The sequence below is a fragment of the Phoenix dactylifera genome, chromosome 13, assembly GCF_051530095.1.
Source record: "Phoenix dactylifera cultivar Ajwa chromosome 13, Ajwa_hap1_PhDact_Kaust_v1.1, whole genome shotgun sequence".
NCBI lineage: Eukaryota > Viridiplantae > Streptophyta > Magnoliopsida > Arecales > Arecaceae > Phoenix > Phoenix dactylifera.
Window position 1 is genome coordinate 7,462,162 of NC_143202.1, and position 18,962 is coordinate 7,481,123.

The 18,962-nt window shown below is 41.7% G+C and overlaps 1 protein-coding gene across 5 annotated transcripts in view; it reads right to left on the bottom strand.

Moving 5' to 3' along the window:
• The window catches only part of LOC103722332 (calcium-dependent lipid-binding family protein), a 151,061-nt gene that overhangs the window by 58,368 nt on the left and 73,731 nt on the right, over positions 1-18,962 (bottom strand). For 4 of the 5 annotated variants that reach the window (XM_088709929.2, XM_088709928.2, XM_088709927.2 and 1 more), the window contains 6 exons: positions 14,327-14,440; positions 13,981-14,165; positions 10,356-10,464; positions 10,113-10,256; positions 2,221-2,496; positions 1,357-2,040 (listed from right to left, as the gene is read on the bottom strand). In XM_088709929.2, the coding sequence (XP_088566055.2) occupies positions 1,357-2,040; positions 2,221-2,496; positions 10,113-10,256; positions 10,356-10,464; positions 13,981-14,165; positions 14,327-14,440 (1,512 nt within the window). The remainder of the gene's footprint in view (positions 1-1,356; positions 2,041-2,220; positions 2,497-10,112; positions 10,257-10,355; positions 10,465-13,980; positions 14,166-14,326; positions 14,441-18,962) is intronic. The other variant, XM_088709930.2, reaches the window with a different exon arrangement.

The following is an 18,962-nucleotide window of genomic DNA, read 5'->3' on the forward strand; positions in this document are numbered from 1 at the left end:
ACCGAACCAGCCGGCTCAGGGCATACCAAAATGGATTGGTCGGGGACTGGCACGGTTCAAGCATTTAAAACGAGACGGCCCAGCTCATTATTAAACCCGCCCTCCAGCTATTAAACTTCTCAATTACGTGTTTCCTCCCCCCTCCGGCTCGGGATCTTCAAGAGAGTATCCCCCTCCCACTTGAGAACACCATTCCTTCCCAAAGCCACTCGCGAAGTCGCAGTTGTCTAACCGCAACAAAACCCCCCTCCCCCACCCACCCCACCCCCGCGCCCCCCGGCCCCTGCCCACATTTTGGTACGTCGCTACCTCCCTCCCTCCCTCCCTCTCTCTCTCTTCTCTTCCTTCGGGTCAAGTTAGGGTTAGGATTTCCCTCGCTTTCCTCCTTACTACTCCACCCCCCTCTCCCTCTCCCTCTCCCTCTCTTTCTCTCTCCTTTTCTCCCTCTCCCCCTCTCTCCAATCATGTTTGTTTCAAAAACAAAGGAAAGTGGAACAAGGATAATTCTCTTCTATTTTCCATTTCAAACTCCATTTTTTATTTTCGAATTTTGAACTGAAGTTGGCAAAACATATGCCGAACTCAGTTCAAAATTTGAAAATTAAAAAAGTCCAAAATGAACAGGAATGGCATGGTACCAGTACTGTACCATATCGTTGGACAACCAGTGTGGATCTCGGTACTAGTATAGCCAACCTTGGTTTGAACTTAAAACATGTTTCTATCTTTTTAACTAGGTAAAATTATTAATTATTCTCTCTTAATCATAAATTTTCAGGAAATTATGCAACTCGCTTTTCTAACAATTATTCACATAGGGATCTCAAAAAATTTATGAAGTTAGGTTCCCACAAATTAGTTAAACACTATTTATTAGTTAAAAACAAAGAAAAAAAGTCCAAATTAAGAAAATAATTTGAACATATATCATATTCTAGCATGCTAGTCATGAATTTTTTTACCAACATGCCCACTGTACCATGCTGGTGCATACCAAGTGCTGACAAGGTACAGATGTTGGCATAGCGCATGATGCTTTAGCCCCTAATAAAAATGAAACGAGATGGAAGCTTGGAAGCTTATCCCATGGGTATGCGGCAGTCAGCAATCCACTTTTGCCAAGCACATGAGAGAGGAGAAAAGGTTGTGACCAAGGTTTTTAACTTTTAACCAAGAAGAGATGTAGAAGAATTTGTACTATCATTTTATAGGTCAGATAATATAGCACAAGCTATATGAATGCAGATATTATAGCAGACATAATATACCAAGCCTGTGACAAGAAAGCTACATAAGAAAGTGATGCTGAGATCAGTTATTAGACTATACTTGCCAAAACTAGAATAGGGAGTATACCTCAATTTTAACATTCTTGAACCGCAACTTCTGTCCACGCCCAATTATGATAATAGTTCCAGAAAATGATTGCTCTTTCATATCAAACTCCTCACTTAAGGATATTGTACCTCCACACCCATCATAAGTGAACTCATCAATACCACATCCATCCACAATTAATTTTCTTCTAGGGGAAAGGTGTACAATATCATCTCTCTGCATGTAAATGGATTCAGAAAGTATTATATCATAACTGTTAGTCAGTGGATCATTCTTTGGGTTTAAGCTTTCCTCCCTTCCTGTTATTGCACCCAAAGAAGGCACAAAATATTCAACAACTGCAAGAAGGAAGTCCAGAACAACAAGAATACGAGGTTGCTGGATGCGGATTACAAAAGATTGGAATGATGAGCGCCATCGGTAATCCATTACCAGCATAGTCAAGTTAGAAACATCTATGTCAGTTGCATTTTCTGAAATCTTGGTAGAAACATCGTTTGTAGGTGATCCTGGACAAGTTCCAGGCAAACTAGAAATGTTATATACAGCAGGTTTCGAAACATCCGAGTAAGATCCAAGCATCAGGCACATTTCCGGCTTTGTATCAGGACGTATGTCCAGCACAGAGAATTTAGGAATAGTCAGGTAGAGGTCTGCTTCAAACAAAGAAGTTGATCGATACGATACCCATAGTCCTTCTAGCTGCAGAAACATGAAGAACATGTGAAAAGAACCAATCAAATGAGGTTTACGAGACATCTGAGATGATAAGCAGTATTTGGATGATTGACGTGCAAGCTACTGGAAAATGAAGCATGCTGCTATAGTACGAAAATAACAAACAGAATGCTTCCATATATACTGAAGTCAAGCAGTACTCACAGCAATCTGGGCTAAAGGAGACTCCTCATCAAGACCATTGCATAGCTCTAGCAAGGCATAGTGGACCTCAACAGCCAAAACAAAAATAGAACGTGAGAGTAAAATTTGACTATTATGGTTGACCTTATCAGCAAGCATACGAATTGACTCCTTCGTCTCATCTACATTGCCACGAAAACTAGGAGGAAGCTTTGGGACTTCTGACAGGTTCATATATAAACAATTTATTATGACATTGTATTCCTTGTCTGACATGACACCATGTAAGAAACCAACCTGCTTGAAAAGTTAAGACGAAAAAAAAATCAATTTTTTCACTTTTTAAATTTTGCTAACACAGTGAAAGAAAGGTATATAGCAGTCACAAAACATTAGATATTAGCAGAGGTAATAAAAAACTAAGAGAACAAATATGTAAGTTAAGTAAATCATAAAGAAAATTGGACTTACTAGAAACAGCTATGCAATATGAAAATTAGACTAGTTAAAAAAATTTATTGTAGCAATCCACTTTGCAAGTGCTAAACTTTATTCTGAAGATACCATAATAAATTTAGTATTGATCTGGCAAATGGTCAATAACAACATGAATTCCACTTAATAGAAGGAAGAAAAATTAGTTTAATTCAAAGGCCAATTATACATTACAACCAACGTCAGAGGAACCGGTACTGGTTCTCCGGCGAAACAGCTCAGTACGGGCAGGCACCGTGCCATGCCGTGCCGAGCCCGTACCGACACAGCAAACAGACAGGAGAGAGGGCAAAACGAGAGAGGAAAAAAGAGAGAGAGTGGGGGAGGGAGAGGACGACGGAGGAGGGCCAGCGGAGCCCAGCGGAGGCTCTGAGAGGGGGCCGGCGCCGGGGAAGAAGGCCGCTTAAGCGGCCGACCTTCTGTTTCATTCGAAACAAGGGTCGTATGAAACAGGGGTCAGCCGCTTAAAAAAATTGCGAATTCATAAGTGAAGTCGGCAATTTTTTTAAATGGTCGGCCCTTGTTTCGAACAAAATAGGGGTCGGCCGCTTAAGCGGTCTTCTTCCCTGGCGTCGGCCCCCTCGCAGGCTCCGCCAGCCCTCCGCCGGCGTCCCTCCCTTGTTGGCGCTATGCGGAAGCGTGTGGATCCTTGACATCCGCTAACCTAGGGCGTCCCCTAGGGCATCAGGCCGCGTGGGGAAAGAAGGAAGAAGAGATGAAGAACCACAATCACAAACTAGGGTTTTCGTGGAGAAGAAGAGGAAGAGAAGAGAGAACGTGGGAGAAAGTTTTCTGGCGGCTCCTTTATTGCTCAAGCAATAATCCAAGTGATAACCCTAAAACTGATTACATCAAGCCTTTATATAGGCACCCAATTTTAGTCTAATCATACACCAACTCAATCTCCTCCTAAGCCACATTAGAAAGCACTCAACCCAAGTCCATGACTTACATGCTCTCCCCCTTTGAGCCTAAACCTAGCCCAAGAATGACTTAGACCCTTTGAGACTTGAAAAACCTTGACTTGGCCCGCTTTACGCCTGAAAATCCCGTGAAAACAGTGCTCGGGTTGACTCCTGCTGTCCTGGGGTCGACCCCTGCTGTCGTGGAGTCGACCCCTGAAGCTGTCCCAGAAAACAGCTCTCAGATTTTTTCCTGTCGCTCTTAAGGAGTCGACCCCCGAAGTCCTAGGGTCGACCCCTGCACTATGCCAAGTCTTCACAACGTGCCGGAGTCAACTCCAATACTGTTCACAGCCCAAAAACTTGTTGTTTTCCTTTGGATGTGCCACATTTGAGCCTACATCCCTCCCTCCCCCTTCTATCTCTCTTTTCCTCTCGTTCTGCCTCTTCCAGGGGTCGGCCACTTAAGCGGCCCTTCTTCTCCGATGTCGGCCCCCTTGCGGCCTCCGTCAGGCTCCGCCGGCATCCTCTCCCTCTCCCTCGCTCCCTTGCTCGCTCCCTTTGCTTCTCCTTCTCCGGTTTTGGAAATGCATCCCGTTTTCTGAGCCGGAATCGTACCGGTGAGCCACTGTACAGTTCAAAACGGGCAGAACCGGCCGGTTTGGGTTTGTTCTACCAACATTGATTACAAATATTATTATTTGTTGGACCCTCCAATTAAAAAATCAGTAGTAAATAAAGGTCTGCTTATATTATTACATAATGGTTTAGTATAATAAAAATCTGGTATTGGTGGACTCTAATCTGCATACATATATGACTTTTTCAACCTAAAAAGAATACCATATTCAGCGACCAATAGAAAAAGGTTTCTGAAAATATGAAGTGGCTACCTTCTAATGCTCATGAATGGACAACGAGCTTTTTGTAGGTCACATCTGCTCAATTCATTCCACGATCCATATCAATGCATTTAATCTTGCCATGCTGAACCAGGTTAGTCCCATGTAACAAAAAAAAGTTGACCTTACTGTTAGAATTAATTAAGGTCTGCAACCATGGTCTACCGTACCGGTTCGGCCTGGGACCGGTACTGGATCAGCGTGGAATCCGGTACCAGTAGTTTATTGTTGGAGAACCGTTTCGGACCGGTACGGGACCGGTACGGGACCGGTTCGTGACCGGTCCGGGCCACCACCGGTACGGCAGACCTTGTCTGCAACCTTGGTACTGGATAACGTATCGGTACTTTACCGATTCGGTACGATACGGTCAGTACAGTATCGTATGGTATGCATATTGTAGTATATACCGAAATAGCTTTCTAACCATTTTTCTTAATTTTTATCTCGGTACGCCTTGATACATGTCGGTAAGTTTCTGTCGCACCTCGGTGTGTCTCGATATAGGTCAGTATGCCTCGGTAGGGGTAGTTTGGCTCGGTACGGGGCTAAACCCGACTCAAAGTTAAGTTTCATATCGGTTTTCTTCCAGTACAGTATGGTATGCCTCATGCGGGGCGAAATGGGGCAGTACAACAAACCATTGAATTAGTAATTGAAGTTTAATGAATTCCAAATAAGTTACTGAAGGTCCGCAATTTCAGTACCGTCTATCGTACTATTTAGGGACCAATATAATATGCTTCCAAACAAGGTATGCAGTACCGACCAAACCAACGTACCGGTGGAGACTGATACTGGTTCGATATCGGTTGGAACTGGTACCGAACCGATTCAGAAAAAAAACAAAATCCGCGGACGCGCGCGCATATGCATTATGCCACAGAGGGCTGAGTTTTAAAAGCCACTCTATGGCATTAAAAGCCCATGTGGGCTACTCGTGTAGGCTCGCTGCCCCGCCCAGGGAACCGCTGTTGGCCCACAAGGCGCCGCAGTCCCAAACCCTATGCCAAGGTCCAGTTGAGGGAGTTGTGTTGATTGCGGAACCGTCTTTGTGTCGGGTAACGCGCTATCTCTTGCTGCCTTTGGAACCTTGCCTATGCTACTCCAATGATGGTGCTCGGTTGAGGAGAAGAATCAAGATGCGGGGAAGAAAAGATGACGATTCTATTTCAAAATGACAACGAAGGGTACGCTAGCAAGATCGAAAAGGAATCATGCTGACCTAATACAATCTAAGGGGAGTTGATTTATCCCACTCTAGCCCAAGCCTTACGGCCGAAAACCCACCTAAGGGACCTTAGGGATAACCCTTTACAATGCAGAATTTGAATGATGAAGAAGATGCCTTCGAAGGGCCCTAATGGTTCCTTTATATAGGCCTCATGCCTATGGCTTATTGGCGGAAACATTCCAAAATTCAAATAAGATTCTAAATCAGCTGCAAGAGGATCCCAACTAATCTTGATCCCTGCAGCCATGTGCTGAAATTGTTGGACGCCCAGGATGGGTCGCCCGGTTAGCCGGGGTGTGTCCCGTGCGGGTGCTGCCACTTGTCCGCATAGTCCTGATTTGCTATCTTTTGGTGGCTGGCTGGAGTGTGCTCCCGGGCTGGTTGGGACGCGGATCTTGGTTGGCCGGAACGTGGGTCTTGGTTGGCCGAGACGTGGATCCAGCTGCTTCTTCTCCCGCGGACTAGTAACTTGTCCTTCCCTGCACCACTAATCTTGCGACTTGATGCATCTAGGCCGCCCATGCCTCTGCTCGCTCCGTAGACTCCTCCATAGATTCTGCACGCTTTCTTGCTATCTTTGATCCCTTCCGGGCGTTTGGATGCTTGCCATGTGGCTCAGCCTGCTGTCCTTGGCCGAGCGCTGCCTTTGGGGATCTTTCCTTGTTTGCTCTTGCGCACGGATGCATGACACGTCTCGGCCTGTTGGCCGAGTGCCTCCTTTGGGGATCCTTCCATGTTTGCTCTTGGGCCTGTGCGCGGATGCTTGCCACTTGTCTTGGTCGGTTGTTGACCAAATCCTTTGCTTTGCTTGCAGCCGCGCGCGTGCTGGCTGATGTGTGCCCCATTGGATTGCTCTCAGTTGGTCGTGACACAATGTGAATGGGCTTGCCCTAATGTTGCTTGCTTTGGCTTGGCTCAGCCCATGCACATGCCTCTGAACCAATTGGCTTGATGGTGCTTGGTCAAGCGCAATGCTAGCTGAATCCTGTGCTTGCCGTGCCATGCCTTGTGCTTGGTTCTCTTCTGTACGCCCGCGCTCAGGTGCGCGCGCATGGGTTGTTGCCCCTTGTCGTCGCCCACGTCCATGCTCACTCTTGGCGCACGCGCAACGGGGCGTTGCGTGTGTGCCGGGTGCTGGCGAGGCGTGGGATGGCGGCCTGACAGTGCACTGGCGCCATCTGGTCGTGGCGAGGTTCGGGCGCGCCATGCAAGCGTGAGCGCGGAGCGCCGAGCGCGCGTTGGTGCGCCGAGCATCAAGTCTGCCTAGCGCTCGGGCATTGGCCGGCCTGGGTGCTGGACGAGCGCGCGAAGGGCCGTGACCGCCACGCGGGTGCGCGGAGGCCTGCACGCTGCTACGCATGCGCGCGGAGGGCCACACACTGGCTAATGCGTGCGCGAAAGGCCGCACGCCTGGGCTGTGCGCGCATAGTTGGCCGCACGCGCCTGTGGCTGGATGGGCGCGCGGGGTTCCGCGCGCTGGTGTTGAGGTCCCTGAACCTCGCGCGGGCACTGGACAAGGCTTGTGTGGGGCTGAGCCGGCTGATGTCGAGGTTGGCCAATGCTTGGCTAAACCTCCAAGCAGTGGATTTGGCCCGCAACTTGGTCTTGGCCGGGGTTGGCCCCGATCGAATCTTTCGAAATTTGGCTTGGCGAGCTGGGGTTCTTATCAATCGCGCGCTGCGCGTGGACGCGTTGTTCACACCGCATGGAACACGTGCGGGTGCAATCCCGGACGCGTTTCCCCACTCGCGCCCCGCGCGGGGGCGCGCTGCCCCGACCCTTCTTTTTTTTCTTTTCTTTTTTTTCCTCTTCTCTTCTTTCCGAGCTGCTCTTTTCTTCCTCTCTCTCCTCTCTTTCCCCCTTCTCCCACGAGCAAGGAAGGTCTTCTTCCCTGCAAGGTATTCTTCCCCGCGAGGTGCTCGAGAGGAAGAAAGAGGCCCGGTAGAAAAAAATCCCTACAAGAGAGGTCTTCTTCTCCCCCTTCGACAGGTAGTCTTCTCCTCTTTTTGTTCCTCCTCTTCTTTCTCCTATTTCTTCCTCTTCTTCCCCGCGAGTACCGGTGTGAACCGGTGCGGTTCAAACCCCTTTTGGGTTGGAACCAAATTCTATGGTTGTACCGTACCAGTTCAAGCCGGTACCGGTATGGTACAGGCTGAACTGGCCGGTTAACGATACCAGTCAAGGAACACTAAACCAACTCAAATTGGGCAGTTCGGCCTATACGGAACTGAACGAATGTTGATCCTAGATAGTGGCTTCTTCTCTTCTTCTTCTCCTCCCTCTTCTTCTTCCTCTTCTTTCTCTTCTTTCCTCTTCTTTCTCGGTGCCGATACCAGGCTTGTACCGGTTTGAACCGGACCGGTTCGTACCGGTACCAGGTTGTACCTCGACATTGCCTAGATCCATAGTTCCATTGTCGTGATCCTCGCACAATTGCTCCTGACCACACCCATCGAGTTGTATACCTCGATTCCGACTTCATCCTCGACGACATCACCGCCCTCGCCTCTGCCCCACTCACCAACAACATCAATCTCTCTCCCCTTTAGGTGAGTTCAAAGGCTTCGGCCTCTCTCGCTTCCTCTCCTTCTTCCACTCCCCCCTATCCCTCTCTCTGCCTCTTTCTCTCTTCCTCTCACTCCTCCCTCCCGCTCCCTTTGCTTATTTTGGTTCATTCCAGTACGACATGGTATGGACCCATATTACACCAAACTGAACACCGGCTGGTAATGAGCCCTAGTACCAGTTTGCCAAACCTTAAGACTGATACTCAGTACACAAATGAATGCCAATTTGGTGTTAGTATAGCATTTTTTTTGTTTTTTGTTTTTGATTATTTTTAGGTTTATGGATGTTTACAAGAAAAGACTAAGAAAAAGGTAAAAAAGAATGGAAGGTAAGAAAAAGAAAAAGAAAGAAAAAAGAGTAAGGGAAGAAGGAGAAAAAGGAAAGAACGGAAGGAAGGAAGGAAGAAGAAAAAGGAAAAGAAAGGATAGGAAGAAGAAAAGGAAAGAAAGAAAAGAAGAAGCACTAGGAAAAAAAGAAAGGTTATACAATCCTCAGAACTCTAAAATGAACAAAATTCAATTACCATGTAGTTAACTAAAAGACGAGAATGTAGGACAATAAGCATAAATGGCTAGAGTAATTTGATTACCATGATAGTCCACTTCCATGGTTGAGACCCAATGGAAAATAAGCTATGACAGATTCTAGCATCTAGGGTGGCTTCTAATTCATAAAGATGTGATGACGCCTAGAAAAAGTCATAGAAAGTTACACTATGCAACATACTCTATAAAATATATAGGTATTCATCATGAAGCACAACTGTTAATTAGTTCATTCTGTTATTGTGCCCAGAAATGATTGGATCCTTGTGCTTCTAAAATATAAGGGCAAATGATATGCAAGTTAAATGGATTTGATTATTTGGTCATCAGAGTGGAGTATGTATTCAACATGGTTTCACTAATGATGAAAAACAATTATCCTGTACAGTTTATGCAGTTTACATGTCACATGAATAATTATAAATTACGCACTAAATGTTATAGCTTTTCCATTGAGCAGCAAAATAATAGCCTTGTGCTTGGTAAATAGAGTACATTGAGTACAATAATGGATCCCATGGAAGGAAGGGAGAAGAAAAGGAAATGAATGAAGGAAGAAAAGAAATAAAGAAGAAGAAAAGGAAAGAAAGAGAGGAAGAAGAAAAAGAAAGGATAAAAGAAGCAAAAAGAGAAAGAAAAAAGAAGGGAAAAAGGATAAGGGCTGGAACTGCCCTGAAGCGCTCTAAAATGATTGGAACCGCCCAGTTCTGCTTGATTTTGGCCGATTCTGGCCCTTTTGCCGACCCGAAAACCCAAACTGACCTAATATGGTGCCGGTTCGAGTCGGTTCAATGATCCTTGGATTTACCAATATACCAATTGCTTGTTCTCCCTACCTTCTTTCTCATAATCCGGTGTGTGCTTTATAATACTACCCCAGATTAAATAATTCCATATAAACATAGAATGCAAGCCTAAAACTTGGATCATGCCATGTGTCTGAATCTGCAACAAAGAACTAGAAATTGATATCACAGTTCCAATTTCCAAATGTAATTTTGGAATAATAATCAATATGAAAAATGAGCAAAAAACTAAACTATCCGCAACTTTAATAATTAAGGAAAACAATTATGAAAAGGATTATTAGCGCCATTCAACCAGTAGAGTTGTCATTATTAAAATTTCTAATAAGGAAAAATTATGAAGAATTCAGTCAGATCAGAGGCAACAACTAGGTATGTCAAATCAAAAGTAAAAGTTACTGCTCATTTAAATATTCAAATACAAGATTAAAAAAAATATTACAAGAAATAAAATAGATCACCTGAACTTTTGTAGATAGTGTTGGGACCTTACGAAAGACATCTCTCAGACTGCGTCTCACTTCAATATCAATGGCTCGACCTTCTCGTATCATTGATTTCCCTAAATGGCCACTGATTCCTACAGCCATGTTGACTCCATGTATCTACATGTTATTGAAACACGTAGTTAAAAGAAAATGACTTCAATAAGAAAGGATTCAGTGGTAAAATAAATTTAAAATTTCTTCACCTTTACAGCATACCTCAGCATGAAGAATATCAAGATGTACAGCTGAAGGGTCATTCTCTTTGCAACCATGCCAACTAAAACTGTTCTTCACTCGCAGCTGTCCAAGATCTAGTTGCATATAGCTACAATAACAGAAGCTTATATCAGAATGTACAAATTTGGAATAACAAAAACAACAAAATGTGGTTTTCAACATCATACACAAAGCTAGAGTTAAAATTTATTAAAAACATCATGAAAATTAACATAATCTTAAGAGGCAAAATTTAACTAACATTAGTACCTTCATCTTGTGTAAAAAGTTCATACGCTCATCATGTACTACAAGCAGGAGGACCAAGCAACATGACTAGGAAACAAAATTGGAACTTCACAAATGTGTAGAAGGATGTGAAATTTCATGTTAACAAATGCAAGATGACTTACTTGGAACCAAATAAATATTCATCATTTGCTACCAATAGGAAGACCTAGCAAATTGACTAAGAAACATACTCAAAGCTTTACACAAGTTCAGGAGAAGGCTGAAATTCCACAGAATTAAGCATAAGGGGATATGAGGTGGAACACAAATGGATTCAATTATTGAATAGAGAAATCTGGACAAAAATGCTGCTGATACATCAAGAACATCAAAGTATGCAGAGGAAGAAGATCGATCACATGGAAACAAGGGTAGGTCAAGACTATTTTACGTTGCTTCATCACATATCAAGCAGTGAGCCTATTGTAATAGAATAAATGACAAGGTATGTTAGACCTTCTGTATGACTTTTGTTGGGGCCATCTTAGGGTGGCAATAGGTCGGATCGGGTTGGATTTGGGTCTGGTTGAGCTGGATTTGGGTCAAAAAACCTCAACTCATACCCAAGCCATTTATTTTACATTAACATGTACCCTGCCACCAACTCACTCAAGTTTTCACTCATCAATCATATACATGACATGCAAAGGTTGCAAGCATTAAATTAAATATAACTTCAAATATATCATCATTATTATAATAAACTTGGGAGCAAGGTCTACTGAACCTGTCGGAATCGACCGGTTCAGCCTGTACCATACCGGTACCGGCCTCCACCGGTACGGTATAGCGGTGGAATTCAGTTCCGACCCTTTGTACCGTACCGGTACCGGCCTCCACCAGTACGATACAGCGGTGGAATTCGGCAGTTTTTCCAGACAGCCCGTACCGAGTCGTGCCGCTGGAGCACTGGTATGGTGCTCGGTACTAGTTCCTCTAACCTTGGAATTTGATTTTGTGATTTTGAAAGCTTTGTCATCCAATATTTCTTTTCATAGTGAGAACTTCATCCAAGTCTTGATGCTATCAGTAACTTAAAGACTATCACAATAGTAGTCTCAAGGCAGACCTATAGCTGTCCGACTAAGCATTTTTTCATAAATATTTCATTATTCTATAAAATGGAATCTTACTAGTATCAGGGTCTAGATGTCACACTTTTAGGACATATATTTATAAGAATGAATAAACTAGATTAGCCGATAATTATCTATCTTCCCTAATGACAATCTTAAGAAGTTGCTTCTGGGGAAGGAGAATGGTTCAGAGTTGTTTAACATGATGCTTAATAGAAAGCTAAATATCCGAATGTTTTTGATGGATTGAATTATCTAGCATACCAAGGCTCCAAATGGATTGGATCAACCTATGACAACCTAGTCCTCTTGTTTAAGACCCAAAGACTAGGTTTGCTCTGAAATATGACCTGTTTGCGCACATGGGTCAGCTGGGGCATATGCAAAAATCCTGACCCATAGAGTAACTTGGGTCTAAAAAAGGGTTAACAATTAGAAAACCTACCCAACCTAGTAGCTTGATCCAACTCAACCCCAAATTCCATTATCTTGAAATCACTAACCCCTCTATTACTCACTTTGGTTTGTACTACTTTATAGGTTGTGTATAAAGGTTATTTATTTATAGGTGGAAGCAAGGTTTGCCAAACTGATACCAAAGGTTGTATCGGCCGGCGACCGGGTCGGTGTGGTACGGGTTAGTACGGTATCCGTTCTAGGATGTATCGAGGCAGCGAGAACCAGAGAGGGATGGGAAAAGGGAGAAGAGAGGACAAAAGAGAGGTGGAGGGAGAGGGAGGGAGGGAAGGAGGAAGGGAGAGAGAGGTCTTGAACAACCCTCGTTGTCGTCAACGGGGGATGGGGGCAGAGAAAGGAAAGGAGGGAGGGAGCGAGAGAGAGGGAGAGGGAGACGGAGGGGAGGGGAGAGAGAGGGCTCCAACAGCCTCGCTGTCATTGTCAAGGGGGAGAAAGAGATTTACTAGGCTGTTGTCGTCGTTGTCATCATCGTACGGCGTCCTCATCGAACTGGCTAGGGACAAAGAGCTTCAAGATAGGGTTTCAAAATGAAAGGTGAAATGAAGCAGCGAGTGAGTCTTATATACTGAATTAAAGAGTTGAACCATGTCAATAACTGATCAGTCCGATTCGGTATGCCTTGAATTGGCCGGTTCAGCATAGTTTGATCAACCATAGGTGGAAGGTTCAGTCAAAGTTGAATTGTATTGTCATAGACCACATAGTGATAGCATTTTGAACATTTCACATGTACAACCTTGATAATGGAACAACATGTGATGTAACTTGTAGGTAACCAAAGCTTCTGCTCTATAATAATACTCTCTTGTTCAGTGTGACCAACCAATTAATCATCTCTCAACCAAAGGAAAGGTGCCACACACGGATCACATTCAAAGTGCAGCAAGTCATTCATGTTCAACCTTTCAAACTTGCCTCCCTTGTTTTCTAACTACCCACTTCTTTAACTCCTTATCTCAAAGAACTGAAAACCATTGTCCTTAACTCCCAAAAGTTAGAGAAGAAACAACAGTTTATAATATATAATAGGGAAATCAACTGAGTCTCTTAAACTGAAACCTCAATCAACAAAAAGCTGATATCTTAAATAATAATATTCAAGGTGAGGAGAGGTACAAGTAAGTGTTACTGGAGAAGCACCAACCTATAAAATCCAAATTGGAAGGGTTTAAGTTCCCATTCCAAAATAAGCCATCTGGGGCTACATGACCTATAAATTCTACTAAGTTAACCTGTTTAAGCAGAGTGACATATTACACAATTGCATATCATCATGGAAGTCATTTAAGTTCTGCAACAATTCTGCTGGCACATCAAGAACTTCATCATTAATGATTAGCAGAATGAGCATTTTGACAGAAGAAAAAAAATCAAAATAACAAGAATCTACAATAACTTCAAAGAGATTTAAAAGCACCAGAATAGAAAGAAATTATCATGGGAATAATAAATCATAAGTTATTAAACCATAATCAAATAACGAAGTTACCAAAAAACACTAAATAGCAACTAGTCAGAAAAATAGAAGAAAAAAGTAAGACATTTTACGGCAGCTTAGCTAATTTCCAAAGTCCCTATGGAAGTTAAATCATCATGTTCCATATACTAATTTCTATATGAAATAACTCAAAACATGTTTCTTTACATAGGAGACTCTGCTGTGCAAATTCACAATGTATGTAACAGCAATTCTAATATGTGCATGTAGTGTTCAGATAAGCAGATCTACTAACACAGCTCAACCAAAAAAGTAGGTAGAGTAATAAGTTAAAGACACATACTCTTCACTCATTGAATTCTTCGGAACGATAATAATCGGAGTGTCCAATGATAGGTCCAATTTTACAGCTGTGGCACCATCTATCTCATATTTCTGTATCAGCCATTCAAAGCCCCCGACTTTGTCAACAAACTTAATTACCTCCTGAGTGTGTGGAGAGGCGAGCTCCATAAAATATGAAGTCAACTGAAAAATTCATATTGAAATGGAACATCAATATAGACTAGAAATAAATTTAGTGAAATAAAAAATAGATGCTATGTTGTGCATTTTCCAAGATTTGATCAAAATAACAAAAAGATACTATTAAGGAAAGGCAGCTCTTAATGGTTGGAGCTGAAACTTACCTCCTGAACAAATCTATAAAGAAATACAATGCGGACTGCAGAAAGTCTTCCGCTCAGGCTATAATCGTACCCTTGATAATCATCATCATCAGCACTGTATGACTGAAAGGTGAACTAGATCAAAGTGAAAACAAAGATTATATTAGTATGCATGGGGAAAAAGTAAAATTAAAAAAAAGTAGACATACATCTAGTTCAAAAGAATTACAAGTGGAGTTTACTATCAACATGTACCAATCTTGTTTCAATGAATAGTACGATGGATGTATGTGAAGCTGACACTGAAGATTTGCATTTCTATAAACTCACAAAAATAGAATGCTAATGAAGGAGAGGTATCAAATCTGACCCAATTTAGCATATAATAGCAATAACTAAAAATATATTTGATTTTTCCCCTATAAAAGTCAGAATCCACATTTTCTTTACTATTTCATTTCCTTCAACCCTTTTAAGGAAATTTTCCCTTTGTCTGGAATTTTTTGAGCATTATTTTTCCAATTTTCAAAGGATTGCTAAGGGTTTTCATCATCCAGCTTTCTTTGTTTCGCAACAATTATTTGCAGCATTTCTTCAACTTCTGCCTTTTCTATTGCTCAGTGCTTTTTATACATCTTATAACTAGGGCTGGTAAATGAACGAGCTGCTCTTAAGCCAGCTCGGAATTCAGCTTGAGCTCGGCTCGGTCGTTTAGTAAACAAGCGGAGCTCAAGCCAATTTTTCAAGCTCTCAGGATTTAAACAAGACAAGCTCAAGCTGGGCTCTGTTTGCATGTTTTTAGCTCGCAAGCTAACTCATCTATATACTATATTCAATAATCTACAAGTATCTACAAGAGTCCGCCACATGCATTGTTGATCTTGATCCCTCTTTTCTCTGTTTCTATGAAAGTAAAGAAAGGTGACTGACCTTGTTTCCCTTTATCCTGTTGCACCTAGGGTGGCTGTAGTCGAAACCCACATCCCTCACTGCATGTGGTGACACTACAGATTCAAAGTGAAGATGAGGAATGGAAGTGGCCTCGAAAACCTAAGCCACAAATTGTTAGGCCAGGGACGTGGCAGCTTCCTAACCACTCACTTTGATGCCAAACCTCGCCGACAGCAGATTCAGAAGACCAGCAACCTTAAGATCACCATCCTCTGTGGCTTCGTCACCAACTCACTGTCCTTGTCCTCCACAACACCATCAGCTATGGCAACCTCAAAGGTCCTGGCTTTGATGCTAACTCTGACTAGAAGGCCATCAAGGACGTTAACTGCATCCCTGCGAGAAATGCTTTGCCTCTGACCTTGATAACAACAAGCCCTCATCCTTCAACTCCTCCAATTCCACCACTTAGCTCGATTTAACTTGAGCTTAAGCAAGTCGAGCTTGAGCTGGCTTGACTAATTACAAGTCAAGCTAGAGCTGAGGTTTCTCATGCTGACTCAAGCATATTACGCCATACCATACCGAATAAGGCAGTATAGGATGTACGAAATTGTACCGTACCGGTTCGGTACCGGCATATAGTAGAGGGTATATCAACACTCGGTATACCAAACTAGCCCCTGTATCAGGCATACCGACGGTGGCACCGATACGGGGTCGGTACCGAGATGGCGTACCTTGGACTCGAGCTTGAGCCAAACTCAACCTAAGCCATATGAATATCAAAACGAGCATGAACAAACCTCAGCTTGCCCATGTCAGCTTGTTTCCACCACTACTTATAATCTATGTTTAGCAATTCATGTGTAACTACATGCTTGGCTATACATTAACTGTTCTCCTTCGATCTTCAATCAGATAGTAGCCAAGAGTTCCTTTTATTTAGTTCATAAATGTAATTCTTTATGTTTGGATGCCACGCTCAAGGGACCATCAAACTACCATGTTTCATACATTTCCATAAAATTTTATCAACAAGTATCATGGAGAGTCAATATGAGGACCTACAGCCATTAAAGGAAACTGATTGCGAAGTTTAAATGACACAACTTGGTGAACAATAGTGCAACAACCATCGATGTTTTAAAAAGTAGCAAAGGATTGGCATATTGCATAAGTGGTGCTTAATTGAACATCAAGTAATATTTAGTAAGAAACATAAAAATTATAAATAAATAAATAACTAGAACAATACCATTACAAGAAACAATTAAGAAAATAACAAGTTAAGGAAAACATTTCTACAATTATTTATGAAACAATTTTAATGTAAATGACTTGCTAGCTAGAAAAATGATAATTTCCCTTATAACTATTAATTCTAGCTATTGCAAATGGTAACATTATCAATTGATAAAGTATTAATACAAGGATAGGAATAACTTAACAAAGTTGTGAAACTCTCAAGCCATTTGTCATAACCAAGGACTCTATTATTAGCAAGGAACCAATACAACAAGGCTCTGAACAAGGTTCGCCATCTCGATAGCGGACCCTGTACCGATACCATCTTATTATAATGTCAGTACGTGGTACGGTACAAGACAGTGATGCGTACTAAGTGTCGATACAGTATGAGACAACATATAGGCATGGCACAATACACCCGATACAGTAATACCGACCAATATGGTGAACTTTGGCTCTAAATGTCTCGATCATGGCAAACTAGCCATGACCACGAACATTGAGCCCAATGTTCTTGGTACCATCTGCTACAGAGCAGCACACTCCTTAAAACATTTGTTTTCTTCTTCTCCAACATATAAAGGTAAGAAAAATAAGGAGAGGGAGTGTGGAGTTCTCAAGATGAATGTCTGTACGTTAGTAGCTGCGAAAATTGCTAAAGAGACTAAAGTATGTGTCTAGCTAGTAATGGCTTCCCACCCCCTATTTTATTTTATTTTTAAAATTAACCCTAAATGAAGGTGAACTTCAAGAACTAGGGAGTATGTTTTAGCATGATTTCATGGTGTATAAAGATCGTGATATGCACTAGAACATGAATTTAGGATCAAAATTGAACAAATTAGGGGTTTCAATTTAAACACCAAAACTTTTTCCATGTAAATTCGAAAATAGCCCAAGAAAATGGAGTTCATTGAGGTTGATTTTCAAATATGCTGTCAAGTAAGGCTTATCTACAATCCTAAAATATTTGAAATCTAATTCTTTCTACATTGATTTTAATTAAAAATAAATTTAAAAATATTAAATAGTTATTTGTCAAAAAAATGGTAGCTTGTTTGCACCAGTGAGTTGCACGCGCCACCAAATCGTTTGTTAGTTAGGCATGATTTAGGCATGCTCGAGTTCCACTCGAGTCTAGGCTCAAAGTTATAACTGGGATCTATCTAACAAAAACATGTTTACTTAGTCTAAATCTTATATGCATTTTACCTATCTAAAGAAGTCTTTATGTTTAAATTAATTCTTGAATTAAATATTACATTCAATTAAATATTATAAAATTAAAAAAAAACAAATAGGAGCATTATTAGATAATTATGCACTATATCTAAGATAACTAATGCATATTTTCACAAAATGCTTAATTTTGACTCATAGTTACGATGTATTTCATAATCCAGTAATAGCTTAAATATGTACGAAATTATTCTTAAATGACAAAAAGATCAAGGGATTAAGACAGTCCATCACCATTATCACAAATCAAGCTAGAGAGGCTAGGTCCTTGAAAAAGGGCAAGTTCACAGATCTCTCTGTTCTCTAGACCGGGTCGTCCTAGCTGGTATGTCCCAAGACTCGGGATGGTCCAGCATCCCAGTATTCTACTGGGATCAACGTTCCTACCATACCATACCATACTGCAATGTACCATACCATATCATTCATACCATACTGTACCATAACGTTCGAACGATGCGATATGGACCCCTACCATATGGTCATGTTTGAAGTTCAAATGGTACAGGCACGGTACCATGCTAGTCGCCGACTGGAACATGTCTTGATACTGGTTCGATGAATCTTGGTTGGGATGCTCGTACTTTTTGTTCTAGTAAATCTAGCATGTGCTATGCACATGCTAAGATATCTGCTTCTATTAGTTAGCCTATTGAGTGGCTTTAGTTCTTCATTCTAATATTGTAGTAAATTAGAAGCTTCATTTTTAAAAGTTTTTGGGTAATATTTTCAGAATGCAACAATTTCGATGGGTAATACCACTTGGCCAAATTTTGGTACCCCCTCATTGAAAGAACGAAAAATAAAAGCTCTCCTTAACTATTAGCTAGCATGCCATGTGACGAGAGATTGATGCAACTGCCAACAAGTTTCCTTACATTGTCATTGTAATGACCATTATTACAATCATTATTTTAATAATTAATAATTTCAGATCACACATGTTGGGCAAAAGATTGGCTGCTATAACATTAGAATGGTCAATAATGAATTTTGGAAAGGCCTTTATTTTTTGGTCATCGTCCATTCTTTTTCATTATATTGTCATTATAAACAACTGTTATTACAATCATTATTTAATAACAAAAAATTCCAAATCACATGGGTTGGGGCAATAATGGCTGTTCTAACCAAGATCGTTGTTTCCATAATGTTTGTTTTAACAAAATAATGTTGTTATTGAAAACATGCGAAAAGTAAGGAAATAAAAAATCTTTTTTTCCCTTTACTATCCGTTATTTTTCGCTATAATATCATTACAACAGTTGTTATTACA